This window comes from Anneissia japonica, unplaced genomic scaffold (assembly GCF_011630105.1).
Source record: "Anneissia japonica isolate Jap-2015-1 unplaced genomic scaffold, ASM1163010v1 scaffold2999_len715162_cov194, whole genome shotgun sequence".
NCBI classification, from domain to species: domain Eukaryota; kingdom Metazoa; phylum Echinodermata; class Crinoidea; order Comatulida; family Comatulidae; genus Anneissia; species Anneissia japonica.
In genome coordinates this window covers 356,011-374,768 of record NW_022754077.1, presented here as the reverse complement: position 1 = coordinate 374,768, position 18,758 = coordinate 356,011, and the positions used below count along the sequence as shown (strand labels likewise).

At 32.1% G+C, this 18,758-nt stretch overlaps 1 protein-coding gene across 1 annotated transcript in view; it reads left to right on the top strand.

The window, feature by feature from the left end:
* The window catches only part of LOC117123065, a gene marked incomplete at its 3' end in the record, with an annotated part of 24,558 nt that overhangs the window by 3,888 nt on the left and 1,912 nt on the right, over window positions 1–18,758 (top strand). Inside the window, 8 exon segments of the mRNA XM_033268885.1 lie at window positions 633–737; window positions 1,424–1,532; window positions 2,089–2,201; window positions 3,095–3,209; window positions 4,516–4,653; window positions 7,337–7,412; window positions 7,922–8,060; window positions 8,819–8,959. Coding sequence (XP_033124776.1) covers window positions 633–737; window positions 1,424–1,532; window positions 2,089–2,201; window positions 3,095–3,209; window positions 4,516–4,653; window positions 7,337–7,412; window positions 7,922–8,060; window positions 8,819–8,959 — 936 coding nt within the window.

Here is an 18,758-nt window from a genome sequence, read left to right as displayed (position 1 = left end):
CTCAAAAAATTACCTCTTTAATATATACATTTTTTTTTAATGTATGGCCTCTCAAATCAATTAAATAACACCTGTAAATGCATAGAATGCTGGACCCCCACCGGGGTTTTGGCCCTGGACCCCCGGGGGCCCTTGGCGGCCCCCTGGCCCCAGTCAATGGTGCCCGCAAGTGCCCTTTCAGTATCAAAAAGAACCCCCCTACCAAAATCCTGGCTACGGGCTTTTAAGGATAACTGATAATGTCCCCAGTTCTTTTTGTTTCAGAATTCAATTGTTTATTGAAGCTATTATCAACCAAAAACTTTATTACAATGAAAAGTATATCTATTGAAGCCCTAATTATATTAATAATAATGATAATTGGTAATAATAACTAATAATGTTGATGATATACAACAATATTACGAATGACTTTATCAGAGAAATATTGCTGTAAATCATTGCATTTTTTATGAAGACACTATATTTATTGAGTTGAAAGATGATTTTCTACAGAGAATTATTGTATGTATATATTTTATTTAATGCATTCATGTTCATTACTGTACCAAAAAAAAGAAAATTATTATTATTATTATTATTATTATTATTATTATTATTATTATTATTATTATCATTATTATTCTTTTCAGGACATTTTCAAAGCTCATCATTTCAAGCTTGGTTTGCGGAAGGGGTTAGCACATTTAAAGGAACAGCACTGGTCACACTATTCACAATCACTGATTCAAGCTCTGGTTAGTTGAATAGTTAGTTCCTTGAGTATAAGCCAACCCCCTACTTTATGCCCAATTTTACATACCAACTTATCCTTGGGCAAAAGCCAAGGGCATGATTTGAATTAGTAGTTTAGCTAAAAATAAAGTAAATTTACCCTTTAAAATAAATCATAGTTTGGCTTTAAAATAGGCATGAAGTGCTGAAAAATCGCCTTTTGATTGAAAAGGGGATCCCCATCAAAATTGACCTAATTTTGTGTTTAAGGGTAATGTGGTTATACCAGAATAACTATGGTATTGAACAAATAGTTGGTGCATACATTGAACCTTTTGGTACTGCACAATTTTATACAGTAGTTACATTGTACCATTCTTAGTCTTTGTGATTACAGTAAACCAGTGAGCCCACAATTTAGAAGGCTGATAGCTAAACAATTGTTAAACTCATTAAGATAAACAAATTATAAAAAATCGCAACCGAAAGGTCCACTGATTAATCTCAGATAAGATAGTATAACACATACTCCAAGAATCGAAATGCACGCTATTGTGTCGGGATTCCTGATGATGACATAATTAATGTCGAAATATTGAATCCCGACACGATGGTGTGCATTTCGATACTTGGAGTATGTATTATACTATCTTATATAAGATACATTACCATAATACCAAAATTATTAAAATTAATTTGTTATTTGAAGCCTCATCGCTGGAAATTTGGATATGACTCAGCAATTGAACTAGCACGATTCAAGAAGGATGCTGAAAATTACGACGGTGACAACGATGCTGGAACAGCACTGCCTTCATGTGAGTGTAATAATTAATAGTGAAAGTCTACTTTCTGATATTATCACATGTTTCTCGCACCCGGGACAGTCAATTTTATCAGGTTTATTTTGAAACAGCGCTGCTAACATCTCGCAACTCACTGGGGGAATTCTAGCAGCCTAGCCGTGGCCTAGCCTAGCCTGAGCAGCTAGCTAGTGTCAAAAAGAGCGCCGCGCGGACAATGGTAACTACGTAGCATGAAGTGCATAGGCCTCTGAAAGTCTCCCAAGTGGTAGTTGCAAGGTCATTGGAAATTTTCATTTCAAATTTCGCAAAAATGGTCTATACAAACACAAATTTAAGTGATTCACACAGTAGATTGTGTGGGCGAATGTTTAAACTAAGTCTTAATCTGCTTTCGTTTTAGTTGTGTTTTTGTTGTGATTGATGTATATTAGTTATAATCTAACACTGTAAAAATACTTAAAGGCATTAGTTCCACTGTGACAACATGGCAGAAATTCACCATTTAATATTCTTAACAGTATTATCTTTTATTATAAGTAATAAGTATTATCAACTTTTTTTTTTATAGTGTTTGGCCTTGATGATCTTCATCTTGCTGGATATGCATTTGGTGGCATGCGCCCTCACAGTCCATCGGAACATGTCAAAAATCCCAATGTCATTGTTACACACTCAAATGAGGTACGGTAAAAAATAAATCCTGATTTTCAAATACATACTACAGCAGATATTCCTGCCTTCTCATCCTGTGGTATAACCACTTCTCATCGTGAACATTAAAATTAGGATTTTTGATTTTCAAATCAGAAAGCAAGTTTCCAACCCTGCATGTCTGCTTATGTAGGCATATCCATACCCTGGGCTTTTGCTAGGAGTAATGCTGGTACATAAAATTGGGCATAAGGTAGGTGGTGGACTTATACCCGAAGAAATATGGTAGTACCAACCGCTTTAAAAAATCACAAAAAATCCATTTAGATTGCTTGGGTGTGGCACTTTCCAACACCCTGTGTATTTGATCAGAGTATAACATCTGATTTTGTGCAGTCATGTTGAAACATATGGTTTTTAAAAGTATATACGCAAGTAATTAAATAATCATTTATAATTGATTATAATAATCAATTAATTAATACATTTTATGGCAGTAATTAAATATCAATTATTCTGGAGAACATTTATCAAGATATTCTTCTCCTGCTATTGCTTAGTTATGTTTAAAAACTCATTATTCAGTTCAGAGATTTTAATTTTTTAAGGACCGCAATGGAAATAAGTTGACCTTTGTGTTACTTTTTTTCTGTTTTTAACCTTGGATTTTTATATTTTGATATGAATTTTAAATAAATAAAAAGAAAGAAAGAGAAAGGAAACTGTTTTTATTCATGAGAAAAACGGCTAATTTTGGTAATATTTGAACTGATGGCATTTCTCATGTCCATTTCTGATATATCCCACTTCCCCTCTTCCATATCCCATTCTCCTATAATTCACAGAACACATTTTTACTGAAATATATTAACAAAAAAATAAATAAAGTTTTACCTACAACCTACCCTCCCATGTTCATTTAGGGTATTGGGGTCATGAACCTTGTCAGAAGGTGGCCACTAACCTCTCTCAAGCTGCCACATCATGGAGCTGTTTATGTTGACTTTAACCAAGATGGCAGTGTGGATGAGGTCAAAGGTAATATTAATAATCTTCAGATTAAGAATATGTTGTTGCCATAGTAATACACATACACATATGCTATCATGAGATTGATTTTCTTACAAAAAATACACCAAAGAAACTTCACAGAACAAATAATTTTATACATTAATAAACAAATAAATAAATAACCTGTAATATTATATAATTAACTACACTACCTTTAGACAAAGATGAAATGGAAATATTTTTTAGTAAAGTATAGTTATTATGAAATAAGAATTTTGGTTGTTATAATAGTCATTGTAATTTTTTTTTTTAGGTTTGTGATTTTTGTTACTGCAGTGGTATTAGGATAATTTGATTTTCTTCATTGGTTATGTGTTGAATTTAATAATAGATTTTAATGTTTTTTTGTTTGCTACTTTCCGATTAAGCTATTAGATTTTTTTTTTAAACATTGCATATGCTTCAGCTGCATTCTACCTTCTGGTTATATTTTATGTGATTTTACTGTATTTATTTATTTTTTTTTCTTTATACTGTAGGAACTTTCAGTACTATTACACTGATTTTCAAATTGGTACAGTTTAAACATAACAAAAATATATACAATATAAAGAATTGTTTAACAAAAAATAAAGAGAATGTAAATACCTGTATATAACACACAAAAAATAAAAACCAAGCAAGAGAAGAGTCAATGAAATACATTTAGGTAGTAATATTGTTTTGGAATAAATGTAACGACATATTTTGAAAGTTCATTTTTAATTCATTAGGAAGTTCATTCCACATTTTTGTTGCCCGGTAAAGAAAAGTCTGTTTTCCTTGACTATTATTCAAAGTTGAGATGACTAGATTGTTATTTGTTTGACTACGTGTTCCTTTGGTATGGGTACTATTGTTGAAGATAAAATTTGATGTGAGATATTGAGGAGCATAACCTTTAAAACATTTGAAAATCATGATAAGTAATTTCTCATCCCAACTAGCATTGAGCCTTCTCCAGCCGAGCATACTTAATATATAATTAACATATCTTAATATCTACTGAAAGCAAAATTCTACCTAATCTATTCATAAGCACTTGTAAGCAATTGGTGTTTTAAATACTACAGTTAGACTAAACACAGCAACAATAATCAAAAAGAGGAAATACAAGAGCATGAGTTAAACTTTTTAGTGCATGGGATGGAAGAAAATATTTAATACGTCGGATAACACCAATACTTGAATAAATCAAACAAAAAAAGTATTGTTATGATTGTTATTGTGTTTTAATGATAGATTAAATACAATGTCAGTAACATTTCCCCCTATATTTTACTGATTATTTCAGCTCATTTCACAAGTGATCCAAGCAATAGCGACAACTGCCTAGCAGTGGTTCATTCCATTGACAACCCTTCTACAGGTGTCATCTTTAATGCTTCTATATGCCAACCTCCTACATTCATTGATATGTTATCAGTTTCAGGTAAGGTTTAAATACCAATTTAGTATATGTGACTGGTTTTAGCAAAACCTGCCATTTGTCGTAATTTCTAATTTCCAAGCACCCAAAACATTTGAGAAACAGATTTTTGAAAATGTAAGTGTTTTTGCATTTTATAAAAGAGAATTATTGAAGAAAATTTCTGCGAAATATCAGTCACTAAATCTAACTGCCAAGTACAGTATATTAAAATTATTTTTTAACTACAAATCTTAATAATAAACGATTGATTTTGAAATGTTTGGAAGTTGTTTTCTCAAAACCTTCATGGCTGATATGCAATTAATTAAATATTGATAACTTCGCTAATACTCAACCAATTTTCATCAAATAAACACTGTTTTAAAGATTTTAAAGAGTTTATGTGGAATCTAAAAAAAGCAAAAAAAAAAAAGATCACCAAAAATTCAATTTGAAATGGCTGGTTATGACAGAGCCATTCAAATGTTCTAGCAGTGCAGAATATACTTTTTTTATTTATTTAGAAAAAGTATGTTGCATCATATAGAAAGATACTGAGGCACATCCACATACATCCATACACTGTTTTGTAATACATTGTAGCTGTGTAGATCATAACTATTGACCTTAGTTTAAAAAAAAAATGTAGATTGTCACATATTTAAACAAGGAAAGAAACACATGTTACATACCCTGTCCAATCACAAGCATAATTTTGTGATTTAAAAATACGTTAGAATGTGCAGATGTAACTACTGAACTGTAACAACAAATAATACTTTAACAATTAAAATGCAAAATAGTATAGCATGAGATGTGAGTCATATTACATTACCATTTGGCCGTTGAGTTTAAGGCTGACTAATCCAGATGGGTCTTTACTTAATAGTCTAAAGGCACACCTTTTTCCAGACCTTTAAGTTTTCACTTATTTGTTTTCCATACTTTTGCTTTGCTTATAAATTAGAGTAGATGTCTGCATTATTTGAACACCTTTTAACTCCTAACCACTGCCTTTTGGTGGTCTCACACTAAAAGTGTTGGTTCCTCTTGTTAGTTTGTTTCTGGTATCCTTGGTTAGAAATGTCTTTTGGCTCCAACCAAGCTTCGGTATTTGCTTTGTCTTCTTTGTCATCCAACCACATCTATTCTACAGCTGTCAATCAGTCACAGGCACAGTATCTTCATCCTCTTCATATATACTAGGAGTGAGCATAAAAATTGGTCGAAGGGCCAAAGTGAATTTTCGATTTAACACTGAGGGCTGCACCCAAACTTTGATGTTTCCAGTGTTCTTTCAAAAACCTCCAAGCACTGCTTTTACACCACTTTATTCCCAGTTTTATTATTACTTTTTGCAGATGATCAGTGTCTGGCCGCACAAAACAAGGTGTTTTCTAGCCATTGTTGCTCGGCGGGCCAAAAACCTAGGGTTTCTAATTCATTTTCGCGGGCCGCAAAACAATTGCTGTTGGGCCGCATGCGGCCCGCGGGCCACACCTTTCCCACCTATGGTATATACACTAATGATAAATCTTTTCATCATTCTTCTGATGATGATTATGCCAATCTGTTCAAAGCATAAAGCATTTTCAACAATGCAACAGTTCATTTCAGAACTACCCTGTTTGTAGACTTGCCACAAGTCTCTAAAGCCTGTTTTCGACTAGACAAATTTATTTGCACGAATCTAAGGCGTCTAAGCGAAAACTTCTATAGAAATGTGGATGCACATTCGACTCACGTGAAAAATTTGCAAGTCAAAAACAGGCTTAATATATTGATTTTTCCTAGTATTAGCTAATTTTGGAGAGTGCCACCAGCATCAGTTTATGTTGTGAAACTTGTTATGTTGATGAATTTGGATGTGAATTAAACCAAGAAAAATTAAATTATGGAACACCAAGCAAATAAGTAATATAAAATGCCATTGGTGCCAAAATCAATTTTTTTTTCCCAAGCAATTTTCACTGATTAAGACAAAATTTAGAGACTGGAACCCAGTCTAGCCTATCTGCTTTTTTCCTCCATGGTGCGACAAGCCTATTTTTGTTATTTTTCCATAGAAAACAAAAATACCTTTCTCAAACCAAAATATCAAATATATTAATAGATAATAGATGCACAAAGGGTTATTATGCTATTACTATAAATTATAAATATATTGGTATTAATTTATTATTATTAGTACTATTATTTTTATTATTATTTTATTATATTTTTATTAATGTATTATTATTGTTATATTTGGGAGCCCAGTAATATTTGCATATTTTGTAATTAATGAATTAATTTGCTTAACAATCTGTTAAAAGTGATTAAAGATACCAGTAACCCTGCTGTGATAGTGTACCTTCGTTTACCACCTGTTAAGGCAGATATAAATATGGTAACAAATGCATCAGCAGATGTTACGAATATTTTTAATTAACTTTTAGACTTTTACCTGTACCATTTAATATTATGTTTTATTATTTGAATTATTATTATTAGTTCAGCACCACAAACAGTATGTATAAGTTCTACTGTTTTCTCTACTCTCTCCGTTCCACGCGCCTCAGGATATTGGTTAAGTAACAATTATTGTTGTGTCTTCTTAATAATGTGACCATTATAAGTATAATAATAATAATAATAATAATAATAATAATAATTAATAATACATTGTTTTTAATAATTGCCTTCTGGTTTTCATTTCTTTCAGGATCATTCTTAAAATTCCACTCAAGCAATTTGAAAGAAGATAAAAAGCTTTCAGTGTTACCATTAGTTGTGAAAAAGTAAGCAAATTCACTAAAATTATTAAGTTCAATAATAGCACCCTCTATTGACAAGCCCACTATAGGTCTCAGGCAAGGCCCAAAAATAGAAAATATGAGCCCAAACATCTAAAAAAAGGGTCACTGGGCTCATATTGCTCATGGGCCTTTGCAATTCGCCATTGCTCTAGAGATGACCAGGGAACAGTGAAATTATCACTGTTCCCTGAGATAACCATGCCACAAATATGTATAAGCTGAGCAGACGTTATGGTTAAAATGGCCTATAATCATGATAATAGTAATTGTGCTTTTGTTGGATGGTTTAATAATTACCATTAACAGGGACTAAGGCAAGTAAAGATCTTACAAAATTGAAAACGGCAAACAGAAAGTGACTTGCAAACCTATGCGCCCGACCTAGGTTCTAGGCCAGGCTGTGTAAGAAGCAATTTTTTTTTGCACTTTGTCTACTGTAGCCTAGCAGAAAAATGCATTCTCACTTGCATATTTCTCTTTTTTTTTTCTAGGGTGGCGAAAAAGCGCAGTGTATTATCCCATCTGCGTAGCATTGGTTTTCGATCTCCAAATCAGGGGTACGATGCAGTGTTTCTGCTTAGCAACGGCAAGATGACTAGCTATGGCCCACATGGTCACCTCAATTGGCAGGTAATTTATGACACCGTATATAATATGCAAAATAGTATACAATTTTCTGTTGCAACAAACTGTTTCAGAATCTGCATTTCAGGAAACATCACAGTCATGGCTTCATGGCAGCGTATGGGCCAAAAAATATTTTGGGCCTGAGCCCCCAAATGGGGAAGTGGCTGAGGTATACACTGCCTCCTATATTTCGTCTTCTGATGCCTAGCCATCCTATCAGGCATATTTTACGCTTATGAAGTGAGATAAACATAGGCCACAAGCACTGCAATCAACCCCCTAGTCAAACTTTCAACCTTCCGTTTGCAAGCCTAATACCTGATTTACACAAAATCAAATATTACTATGGATGCATGCTATATGCTAACAGACTTCCCAAGATACCATCATCTACACATAAGCGAATATAAACCTTGCAAAGAGTCGGTACAATTTATATGCAGATATTAAAGATTTGTGCAACACCACAGAATAAATATCAGCTATAGGATACCCTGCGAGCATGCTATCTTGTGAGTGCGATATCAATTTTTTTAAAATATTGATATTATTATATTTATTTTTTCCAGAGCAGCATGTTAATCTTAAAATTAAAGGTATTCACACAAACACAATTTAGCAAGGGACACATGCCAAAATTTCCCGACGAGTGTAACATTGTTTCTCATGTGAATTGGCTATAAGACTTAACATTGTACAACATGTTTCAACTTGTTTTCTGTACGATATTTAATAAGGCAGTATTTTTTCTCTTTCTGTAGGTGGATGCACCAATACAATGGAACAACCAGGCTAAGATCTTTGGAAGAGGACGCAACCATAACCCAGAAGTTCTTGATGTATACCACAATGCATTTCAACCCAGCATGCAAGCTTTTTCGCTTCAAGTGTTTGGCAAACAGGTATAGTTTATCCTTCAATATTTGCTAGTAGCTAAAATATAGTTGAATTGAAGTGTAAATTAGTATACAATATGCGTAAATACCAGATTTAATAGGAGCCCACCCATCTGTTGGTGAGTCTTCGTAACGTCTGTTGGGAAAAATTATAATTAGAATAATTTTCTAAGCGAAAAACAACTGGCCCAAGTGTGCCATTTTTGGTCATCTAGAGATGAGATAACTACTTTATGCTATACAATGTGGTATGTTTAGACAGGTGTGGATGTGAACTTGCATCATTGGCTCTCTGAGTGAACCCTGTCGGGTGTAAGTTCACGTCCCTGGCAGTGAACATTTTAAAGAACATATTGCGAGCAACGATTTAAAAAATTATTTTGGTAATTTTGACATCAAATAGAAAGGTCCACATTTTCCAAAGGAAGAAATGTGAATGGTACATTCTATAATGACTTCACCATAGGCCAAGTCAAGTCGACTGATACTGTAGTAGAATGAAACATAGCAGTATGTACTATGTACTTTTACTTGCTTTTAATATTAAGAATACTGCAACCAATAACTAAAATTGTTAGGCCACGTCCAAGGTGGTGCTTAGGTGGGTGTGGCCTATCTCAATATTTGGCAAAGACAAGCCAAACCAGTCACTCGTGACAAATCCTGTTTCAGAGATATTGACCAAAACATGCTGTAACGTCATTAAAAAAAAAATCTATTTTATTGCACTAAACTAACCATTATATATCTATACATCATGCTATGCTGTTATTTTCCCCATTTTATATGTTAAACAATAATTTTAAACAATTTTCTTTTCTAGAACATTACAAGTCTATCAATTTTTATCTTATCCTGTTGACTTGGCTTGACTTCATTCGGCATCAAAATCGGCATCAAAAATAACAATTAACAATTCAGTTTGAAACAAGTTACAAAGATACAACATAAACAACAAATTCCAAAATACATTAACCTCTGAAGTCATTAAAAAAATATATCATTTACCTTTCCTTCCTTTGGGAAATGGGGACCGTCCTATTTGATGTTAAAATTACCCCGGAGTTCAAATATTTTTCGCAATATGTTCTTTAAAACGTTCGTGGCCAGGGATGTAAACTCAGAGCGTCAAGGATGCGAGTTCACGTCCACATCTGTCTAAACATACCACTGTTGTATTGCACGTATACTCGCTGGCAATGGTCACCAGAACATGAACTCTCACCCTGGAGGTTCAGGGAAGATCCTGGAATTAACAATCTAAAAATAATACCATATGTTTGTTTGTTTCGTTAAAGTTTGATGGGAATGATATTCATTATGGTGGCGCCCTTTATGCCTTAATGGAATGAAACTAGGAAAAAATGTTTGGCAGCCAATATGTAAAGATATTATACTGTTTTGAACTAATAAGCAATCAAATTATGTACAGTATTTATATATTGCTTGCTTAATATAATATAATATAACATTGGTAGACTTACTGTACTTTCAGTTTATTTATTAGATCAACTTTCATATTTTCCCATTGTCTAAGTTGCTTTATAAATCCTAAACATCATTTTTATTATTATTATTATTATTATTATTATTATTATTATTATTATTATTATTATTGTTACTATTATTATATAAAAATATTTTTCTTGCTTGGTAACTGATGAAAGAATAATAATAATAATGATAATAATAATAATAATAATAATAATAATAATAATAATAATAATAATAATAAAAGCTGCCAATTCATTGTAATACTCCTCCTATATTATATACATAAACACTTAAATTATCTGGTTAAGTAAAAACTGATTATTTCTATCTGTGTCATGTAATGCAATGTAGATAGGTTTATATAGCGCTTCTCCTAAAGCCTCAAAGTGATCGTGGTGTGGACTACGTAGCTTACACAGGGATTTTATTTTCCCCTAAGGGCCACTTCCTGTCTGGGCTACTTGTAAACCAGTCCCCACTACTTTGGTCTGTTCACAACAGGATCAGTACACCAGAGTACCCCTTACTCAAAGAATGTATTGGGTTTTCTAAAGAGCCAATTGTGTACTTGGCCTAATCTGAGAAGACTTGTTTCACTGTCAGAAACATAGGTGAGCGGGCGGCTAGAACCAGCACCGATATTATGGCTGTGTATATGTTTTGGCGCCCCTTATCAGCCATTTGTTGGTAACTTGTTTGATCAAAGTAAATAAGCAATATAATATTCTGCCTTAAATTTTTTTCTCACTGCCCTAATTTGTTAATTTAATTCATTTGAACTCAGGTCAAAAACTTAACACTTCTACTGTTAAAAGTAAAATGATACTATACAACGTACTACCAGCATTTGTTATATTATAGCTACAGTATTTTTTTTCCATCCAGGGTTATTATTGAAAAATCCAGGGATGATAATAATATTAATATTTAGTAATGAATATAATAATCTTAGTCATAGCACATTATACAAAAAAGAAAGCATTTACACACTTTATGTAAACAAAAAAAGAGAAATGAAGTGAAAAACAAAACTATAAAAGAAACTAAATCATAAATTTTCCTAACCAATAAATCAAACTTAGATAAAAACCAGTCAAATGTAGCAAGTAGCAATGACCTTATGTCCCTTTCATTTCATGATGAAATATCATGCAGTAATGAACCAATAATTTTAGATTTAAATCTAAAAGTATATGATGGTAAAATTGTGTATCGAATTAAAGGGAAAACTTGGGTTATTGTTGGAAAAGAAAATACTCAAATACAGTAGAGCCCTTCTCAATAAATCACTAATTTACTGTTTTTTTTTGTTTTTTTTTTGGCTTTGTTGTATTTATTTTTTACATATCTTTTTCATAACTTACTGTTTACTTTTGTTGAGTGGATTTTCGCCTTTTCCATTTTGCCATTGTTAGGTAATGATTATATTCATTTTACTTAATTGTTGATTTTTTTGCAATTTTTATAATAATTATAATTTGTATCTATATTATATAATTTCTATGTCTAACTTTTGCTTTTTTATGATGTACCATAATGTGTAATTTATAAATTGTAACTAAGGTATATCACGGCCATAATGAAAAACAGCATTGTATCTGTTGATTTGTGTCTCGTGAATAAATAAAGTTTTACTACTACTACTACTACTATATTGAGACATCCCTGTTTTGGTGACACCCCTATCCAGGGGATGCTTTTTCAGACACAACACGCGGAAGTATATCTTTTATTTAAAACTATAGCCAACCTCTTCAGGGGACACTTTTTGGTCATGAAGATGTCCCCTTAAATGGGTTCTACTGTACCTGTAATTTCCCCCGGCCCTCCCCCTCCCCTTTTGGAAAGTCAAAAAAAAAAAGAAAGAAAGAAAAAAAAAAGGAAAATTAAAAAAAATCATTGCCCAATAGGCCTCAGAGGTTATTTTCGGTCGTCTGAACACAGAAATTTCGTGGAGGAATGCCCCCGGACCCCCTAGGGCATTGTTATCTCGATCGGTGCCACTTTCGGGCCATTTTTCGCCCCCTTCCCCCACCTTTGGAATTGTATCACCTTATTTTGCAAGCGCCCACTCACTAAACTTTGAGGGCCCTCCCCCTTCACTATCACACCCGCATTGCCCGCCACCCCCATTTTAAAATTAGATAGACACTAGATATGCCGCTGCTGGGAAAACAGCATGGAAATATTTTCTAGGTACGATTTGATTGGTTAAACTTGGGTAATTCCACCTAATAGGCTATTCAAGTGGTGGAAAATTTAAAATAGAGAGGTGAATGTTACAGTTGGAGGGGCCAGACAACCCTAGCCCCACCATGGATTGTCTATGGCACTTCTAGATGACTGGGAATGGCACTAAAAACTAGACTAAAAATATTGAAATGTAAATTCTTTTTCCCCATTTTAAATTTTGAACAATTTTGGGGGACTGGTGTTGTCTTTTTAAACTAGGATATTATTCTTGGTCAAACTGACCAGTTAGATAGTTTGACCACAAAATATCTAATCTAAAATGGTTTTTTTAAAAAACCGAAAGGTCCACTGATTAATCTCAGATAAGAAAGTATAATTCTACAGAAATACTACTACATCACACTAAAAAAATCCTATAGAGGGTAGCCTCGCTATAAAGTATGGTCGAAGATGGCGTCGTCGCGACGCCATACGACTGGGAAGGGTTAATAATAATGATGTTCCATTATATATGAGCTTGACTTATAAAAGTCAAGTATCAAAGCGCTTTCAACTTTATTACCCCCTGGTCAATGGACCGTATACTCCTGGGGAAGACAAACAGACATTGGTAATGCTCCCATAGACGCAAGCAAAATTTACAGCAAAGTTTTGAATTACCCCCATCCTTTGATATTGAGAGCCCAAATTTTTGTCTATTACAAAATGTTGAACTTGATGGACACATGTTGATTAAGAAACCAGAGCTTTAAAAAGTTAATTTTTTTTTTCTGGACCAAGGTCTAGTTTTGCTAAAATAATTGCTAGCCTTTATATATCGACTATTGAATATTAGTCTAGTTTTAATGTATTTTTTGCTAGCCCAGCCCTAAAATACTTAAATCCCGCACCCAGGACCAACACATTTTTACAGCCCTGGAAACCTCTCACTCAAAATACAATACTTAATTAATGGATTCTATCATAATCCCACTGTGTGATAGGTAGATCCTACAATGCGTAAGATTACTGTACAGGGGCTTTACTGAAGTAAATTCCCTTGTTCTTTAATACTCATGATGCCAAGACTTTATTGTAATTACCTAAGTTTACAATCCAGTCGCAAGACGATTCGTCAGGAATAATTATACCAGCGCAATTGATGAGCAGTGTTTTTTCAATGATTATTGGTACCAGCATAAAGGCTTGGTAACAATTCAAGTATCCCTCGTTCGCTGAAGTGTTCTTTGAGCGCGATTCTACTGGTATCTAGATGAGACAAAAAGAATTGCACAATTGCAATGTGGGTTTAGAAGTGCATTCATTCAGTAGTGTTTGTAAATGTTTTGTTTAAAACAACATCTTTCAAAGGAATAAATTAATATTAATGATCTTTCCATGGATGTATTATTCAGGAAAATGATATTTATATTGATGGAATTAATTAGGGTTTTGTGAAGATATATAAATGTTGGTTTAATTCTCTTTATTTAAATTTTTAGGAGATATTTAAGTTTAGAAGTAAAAGTAATACATATTTATAATATATAGGATATTTATTATGCTAATATTTTTCTTACATTTAAATAAATATTCTAAAAGCACTAAATGAAAAACAATATAAAGTAATATTTTATTACATGCTGTAATATAAATTTTTTTATTTAGAACTGGAGTATATCGCTATCATTTATGATATATTAATAGTGTTGGCCACTATAGACACTATTTGTTATATTGTGATTCAATATATAGTATTTAGAAAACTTAAATTATTTGGCCATTATATAATGTTACTGTTAATTTTAAAATTATTATTTTATTACTTTATTCATTTTGTTAAGATATATAAATGTTCTTTTAATTCTCTTTATTTAATCTTGTAAGAGATATTCAAGTTTAGAAGTAAAAGGGGATGACTAGAGCCTCGATCTGAGTCTCGAAATAAAAAATTTAGTAGGCTTCACGGAGAGAGTTTTTATGGCTTAGTATGGTACAAATTGTGCTTTTAGACCACTATATTGAGATTGGCAATCAAATGTATTGGTGAAGTATATTTAATTCCATAAACACTGAATATAAGTATATGAGGTTTTAGAATTAAAATATCATGTACTTAGTTTGTCACATGATGGTGTCAGGGCCTTCTGCTAGCAAGGGTCTACCAGTGTTTTTCTGTAAATTTAAATACACATTAAAACAACATACTAGGGACCATAAAGTTTAAGGTGAATTATGATCACTAGTTTATGTAAGCTGGCATCAGTTGCAACTTGGTATTATTAAAATTAATGAACTTATTGATTTCCCGTTCAGTAAGCATCTGGGGGAAGGGGAGGGTTCTACCCTGGGGCCAAGGATATCTTTATGATGAAGCCACCTGGATTGTATTTTTCTCTTTCCTATTAATTTTTAAATAATAATTTTTCATTCTGTTTAATGGACACTAAATTTCAGAAACCATGTTGGGATTCTTAAATCTGGAAAACCTGCTAAAGTTGCATAAAGATGTCCGACTCCTCAAAAACATTTAAATCAAAACATAAATAAATATGTAAAACTTAAAATTAATTGACTGATATTAATTTGAATACATCAAAGCTTTATACAGGAACGATTTTAAAAACATCAATTCTGTTGATTACGAAAGAATAAATAATATCTTCGAGTAATATATTCCATTATTTTTCTTGTTAAATCTATGTACAACACTAACTTTTTCCCAGCCATAGCTAGGTGCACATCTTTGCCTTTTGGTTGAGCATGACTGCAAAAGATAATATATAAATATAAATATAAAAATAAGTGCTAGAATTGTAATATTATTATAACTATATGTATATAGGACATATCTGAAGAATTTAACTTAAGGTTTATTAACATCTTCTGGTAAAAATTCCATATACTGTAAGTGGTAATTAATAACAAGGACCTATGTAACATCCTTTGCTATCGAACGTGACTAATTGTATGTAAAATATAACAAAATACATATAGTTATCAAAGCCTGTTTTGTGTACTACCAGACTGATTGACAGATGTATTATGTAATAATAGTGGTTAATATAAAATAATTGTGACCTTGGTTACTGTTTAACAGTACAGTTTGACCTTAGGTGACCTCTAACTACTCTCATACTATGCTATATCTGTATAATAATTGTGTATCTTCAGGGTTGGAACAAGTCTAATATAAGGTTTGAATCCAGGGACCGCCTAAGCTTGCACTCGGGATTTTGGAATGCAACCCCAGTTGTGGGAAGGGAGTCAATTGGGAGATTTTACTGTTTAAGATATAAATATTGTGCTTTTAGACCACTATTTTACAAACTTCAATCATAATAACTGTTGTTAAATTGGAAAATATTAGTTTTACTCCAACAACCTCAATTGGCATCTTATGACATGTGTCCATTCTTGACCAATGGGGTTGGGGGGGAGGTGGGGTGGACATTTTTTTATCCCACTTTTCAGTTCAAGATTAAGCAAATTATATAAGGAAGTTCAAAAATTATATAAAATTATACCTTCTCTCCTCCACAGTATATATTTTTTTCTCTTTATATGTACAGTATAAACATGGTATAAAGTTACTTAAATATCTTGAATCATTGCTACTTTCAGGATTTTTAAAATATTTCTTTTTTTTTTCTTTTAGCAATATTTAAATATTTTTTTGGGTCTAAAATTCTTGATATAATTTCACTAAGCTGTAGTAGTTTTACTTTTTTTCCTATGATTACGAAAATTATTTTAGGGTCATCAATCATTGAGCTCTATCAAGTTTCTATAATGATTCCTTATATTCAATACTAATAATTATTATTTTGTATTTGTATAATGTAATTATGTTATTTTAATAATTCAATTTATTATTATATTATGAAATTTTTATTGTTTTTATTATCAAATTTAGAAGTCAAATTCTGAAATGAATGTGCACATTTTGCTCCTAGTTATTTTACTTGAGCTTTGTTTTCTACTTGGTGGAAAATGTTAGACCCACTATTTTACTCATGTAGGTTTTTATAGTCCTTTGTTTCGAGAACGAGTAGTAATGATATTTTGCATTCCTACCCACATATCAGTGAGGTATCATCATTTAAAACAAATTTTTCATCATTAAATCAATGATGGGTCTTTGTGGGAGATATTAACAGTTCCAAATGGTATCTGCAGCTTGTTTCATTCAAATTTTTGTGATTTATGCATTTTTTGAATGTTATATTTGGAATAATTGAAATGTATTATTTAATTCAGACGAGAAATATTTGTTTTGCATTAATAAAATGTAAAATTTGTGCTTTACTATAAGAGACATGTGGTTTTGTATAACACATTGATCATCATTATCATCATCCTCCTCATAATGCATACTGTCAATATCAATATCACCATTATTTATCATCATCATCAGCAACATCATCATCATCATCATTTTCATTATCATAATCATCATAGTCTTTAAAAATATATGTTGCTAAGATTTTTAATTTATAATATTAGTTTTGCATTAAAATCTAAAATTTGTGGTTTACTATCAGAGACATGTGGGTTTGTATAACACAGGGATTGTGCTTATAGTATTTTCAGTAGTTTTCTAGTTTATAATAAAAAGAATGATACACAAGCCATAATCACAAAAAAATGTTCGCTATTCATAATTAAAAAATATGACTGTTAGCTAGTCATTGCATAAGGGAGTTCCACTAGTCATTATTTTAAGAAGAGCTCATTTCAACCTATGTTGCATTCTATTATTCATCCTCCTTATCATCTTCATCACTACCACCATCATCATCATCATCCTCATCCTCATAATAATGCACATTGTCAATATCAACATCATCATTATCATCGTAATCCTTTATAATATATACCTTTATGTATATATTAATAATAGAATTATTTTTAGTATTTATTATTTAATGTTATTATTTTATTGTTATTAATTTTTTTAATTATTATCAATTGTTATTATTATTACTTGTTTCAATCCGAAAACATAAATTAGAAAAAACTGAATAAATTTATGATACAAAACTCAGAAAGAAGTATATATATTGTTTAATATATTGCACCCTGAAGAATATTTAATAAAATGTTATGTTGTTATTTTTAAAATTACATTATTCATAATTGTATAGAAAATTTCTAAGGTTTTTTTTTTTTTAGATGGGTTAAATTAGTAAATTTCTTTTAAAGGAACAAACTTATATTGTTAGAAAGTTCAGTTTTATTGCTCAAAACTTGTACCTTAACTCTTTCGCTACGGCGAGCCGCTCACAGCGGCGCAGATAAAATATGCAGTTTGAGCGGAAAGCCGCTGACAGCGGCTTGTTGACATCACTGTAAACAAACGAGGATATCCCGGGGATATCCCCATGACGTTTGCATATATTATTTTGAACAACAATCTGCATGACCTTTGACCTTATTTTGAGCTGTTGAGGGCGGCTCTCCGTCTGAATAAAGGCTGAAACAGGCTTCAAGCAGGCATTGTTGTTTTGAGTAACATTTCAATGGCTGCGCTTGGGAGACGTAATTTAACTGCAGAAGAAGTGCATCGCAGACTTGCACAGTGGGATGTCAATGATGATGATACCCAGAGTGATAGTGATTGTTCAAATACTGCCACTGAATCACAAGATGACATGGATATTAGCGATGATGATAGTGTAGGCCTAGCTAGGCCTAGTCATGATAGTGATAATAGTGAAAGTGTGCATAACACTAGCACCAACGACAGTGACAGTGACAACTTTCTTATAATTAGACAGAGAAGGTCTCAAGGATAAAGAATATATATACTTTTGTATATTTTTGAAAGCCAATTAAAAACTTATAACGCTTTTTCTATATATCTCCTATTTTCCTGCATTTTATTCCATCCAAATATGGGAAATATGGAATAGGAAATTACGTAGTGAAAGAGTTAACTTCCACCCCATTAAATATACTGCCAGCAGTGATCAATTTTTCAACAAAAAAAAAACAACATTTAATACATACCAGGGTTAATAATTCTGCTGGTTATCTATCAATTTTCCGGTCCAGATCATGTTAATAAAACCAACTCTCAAAAAAGTAGCCATTTATTTTGTTTCAAGTGTTTATTAGATTTTCCTGGCATATATAT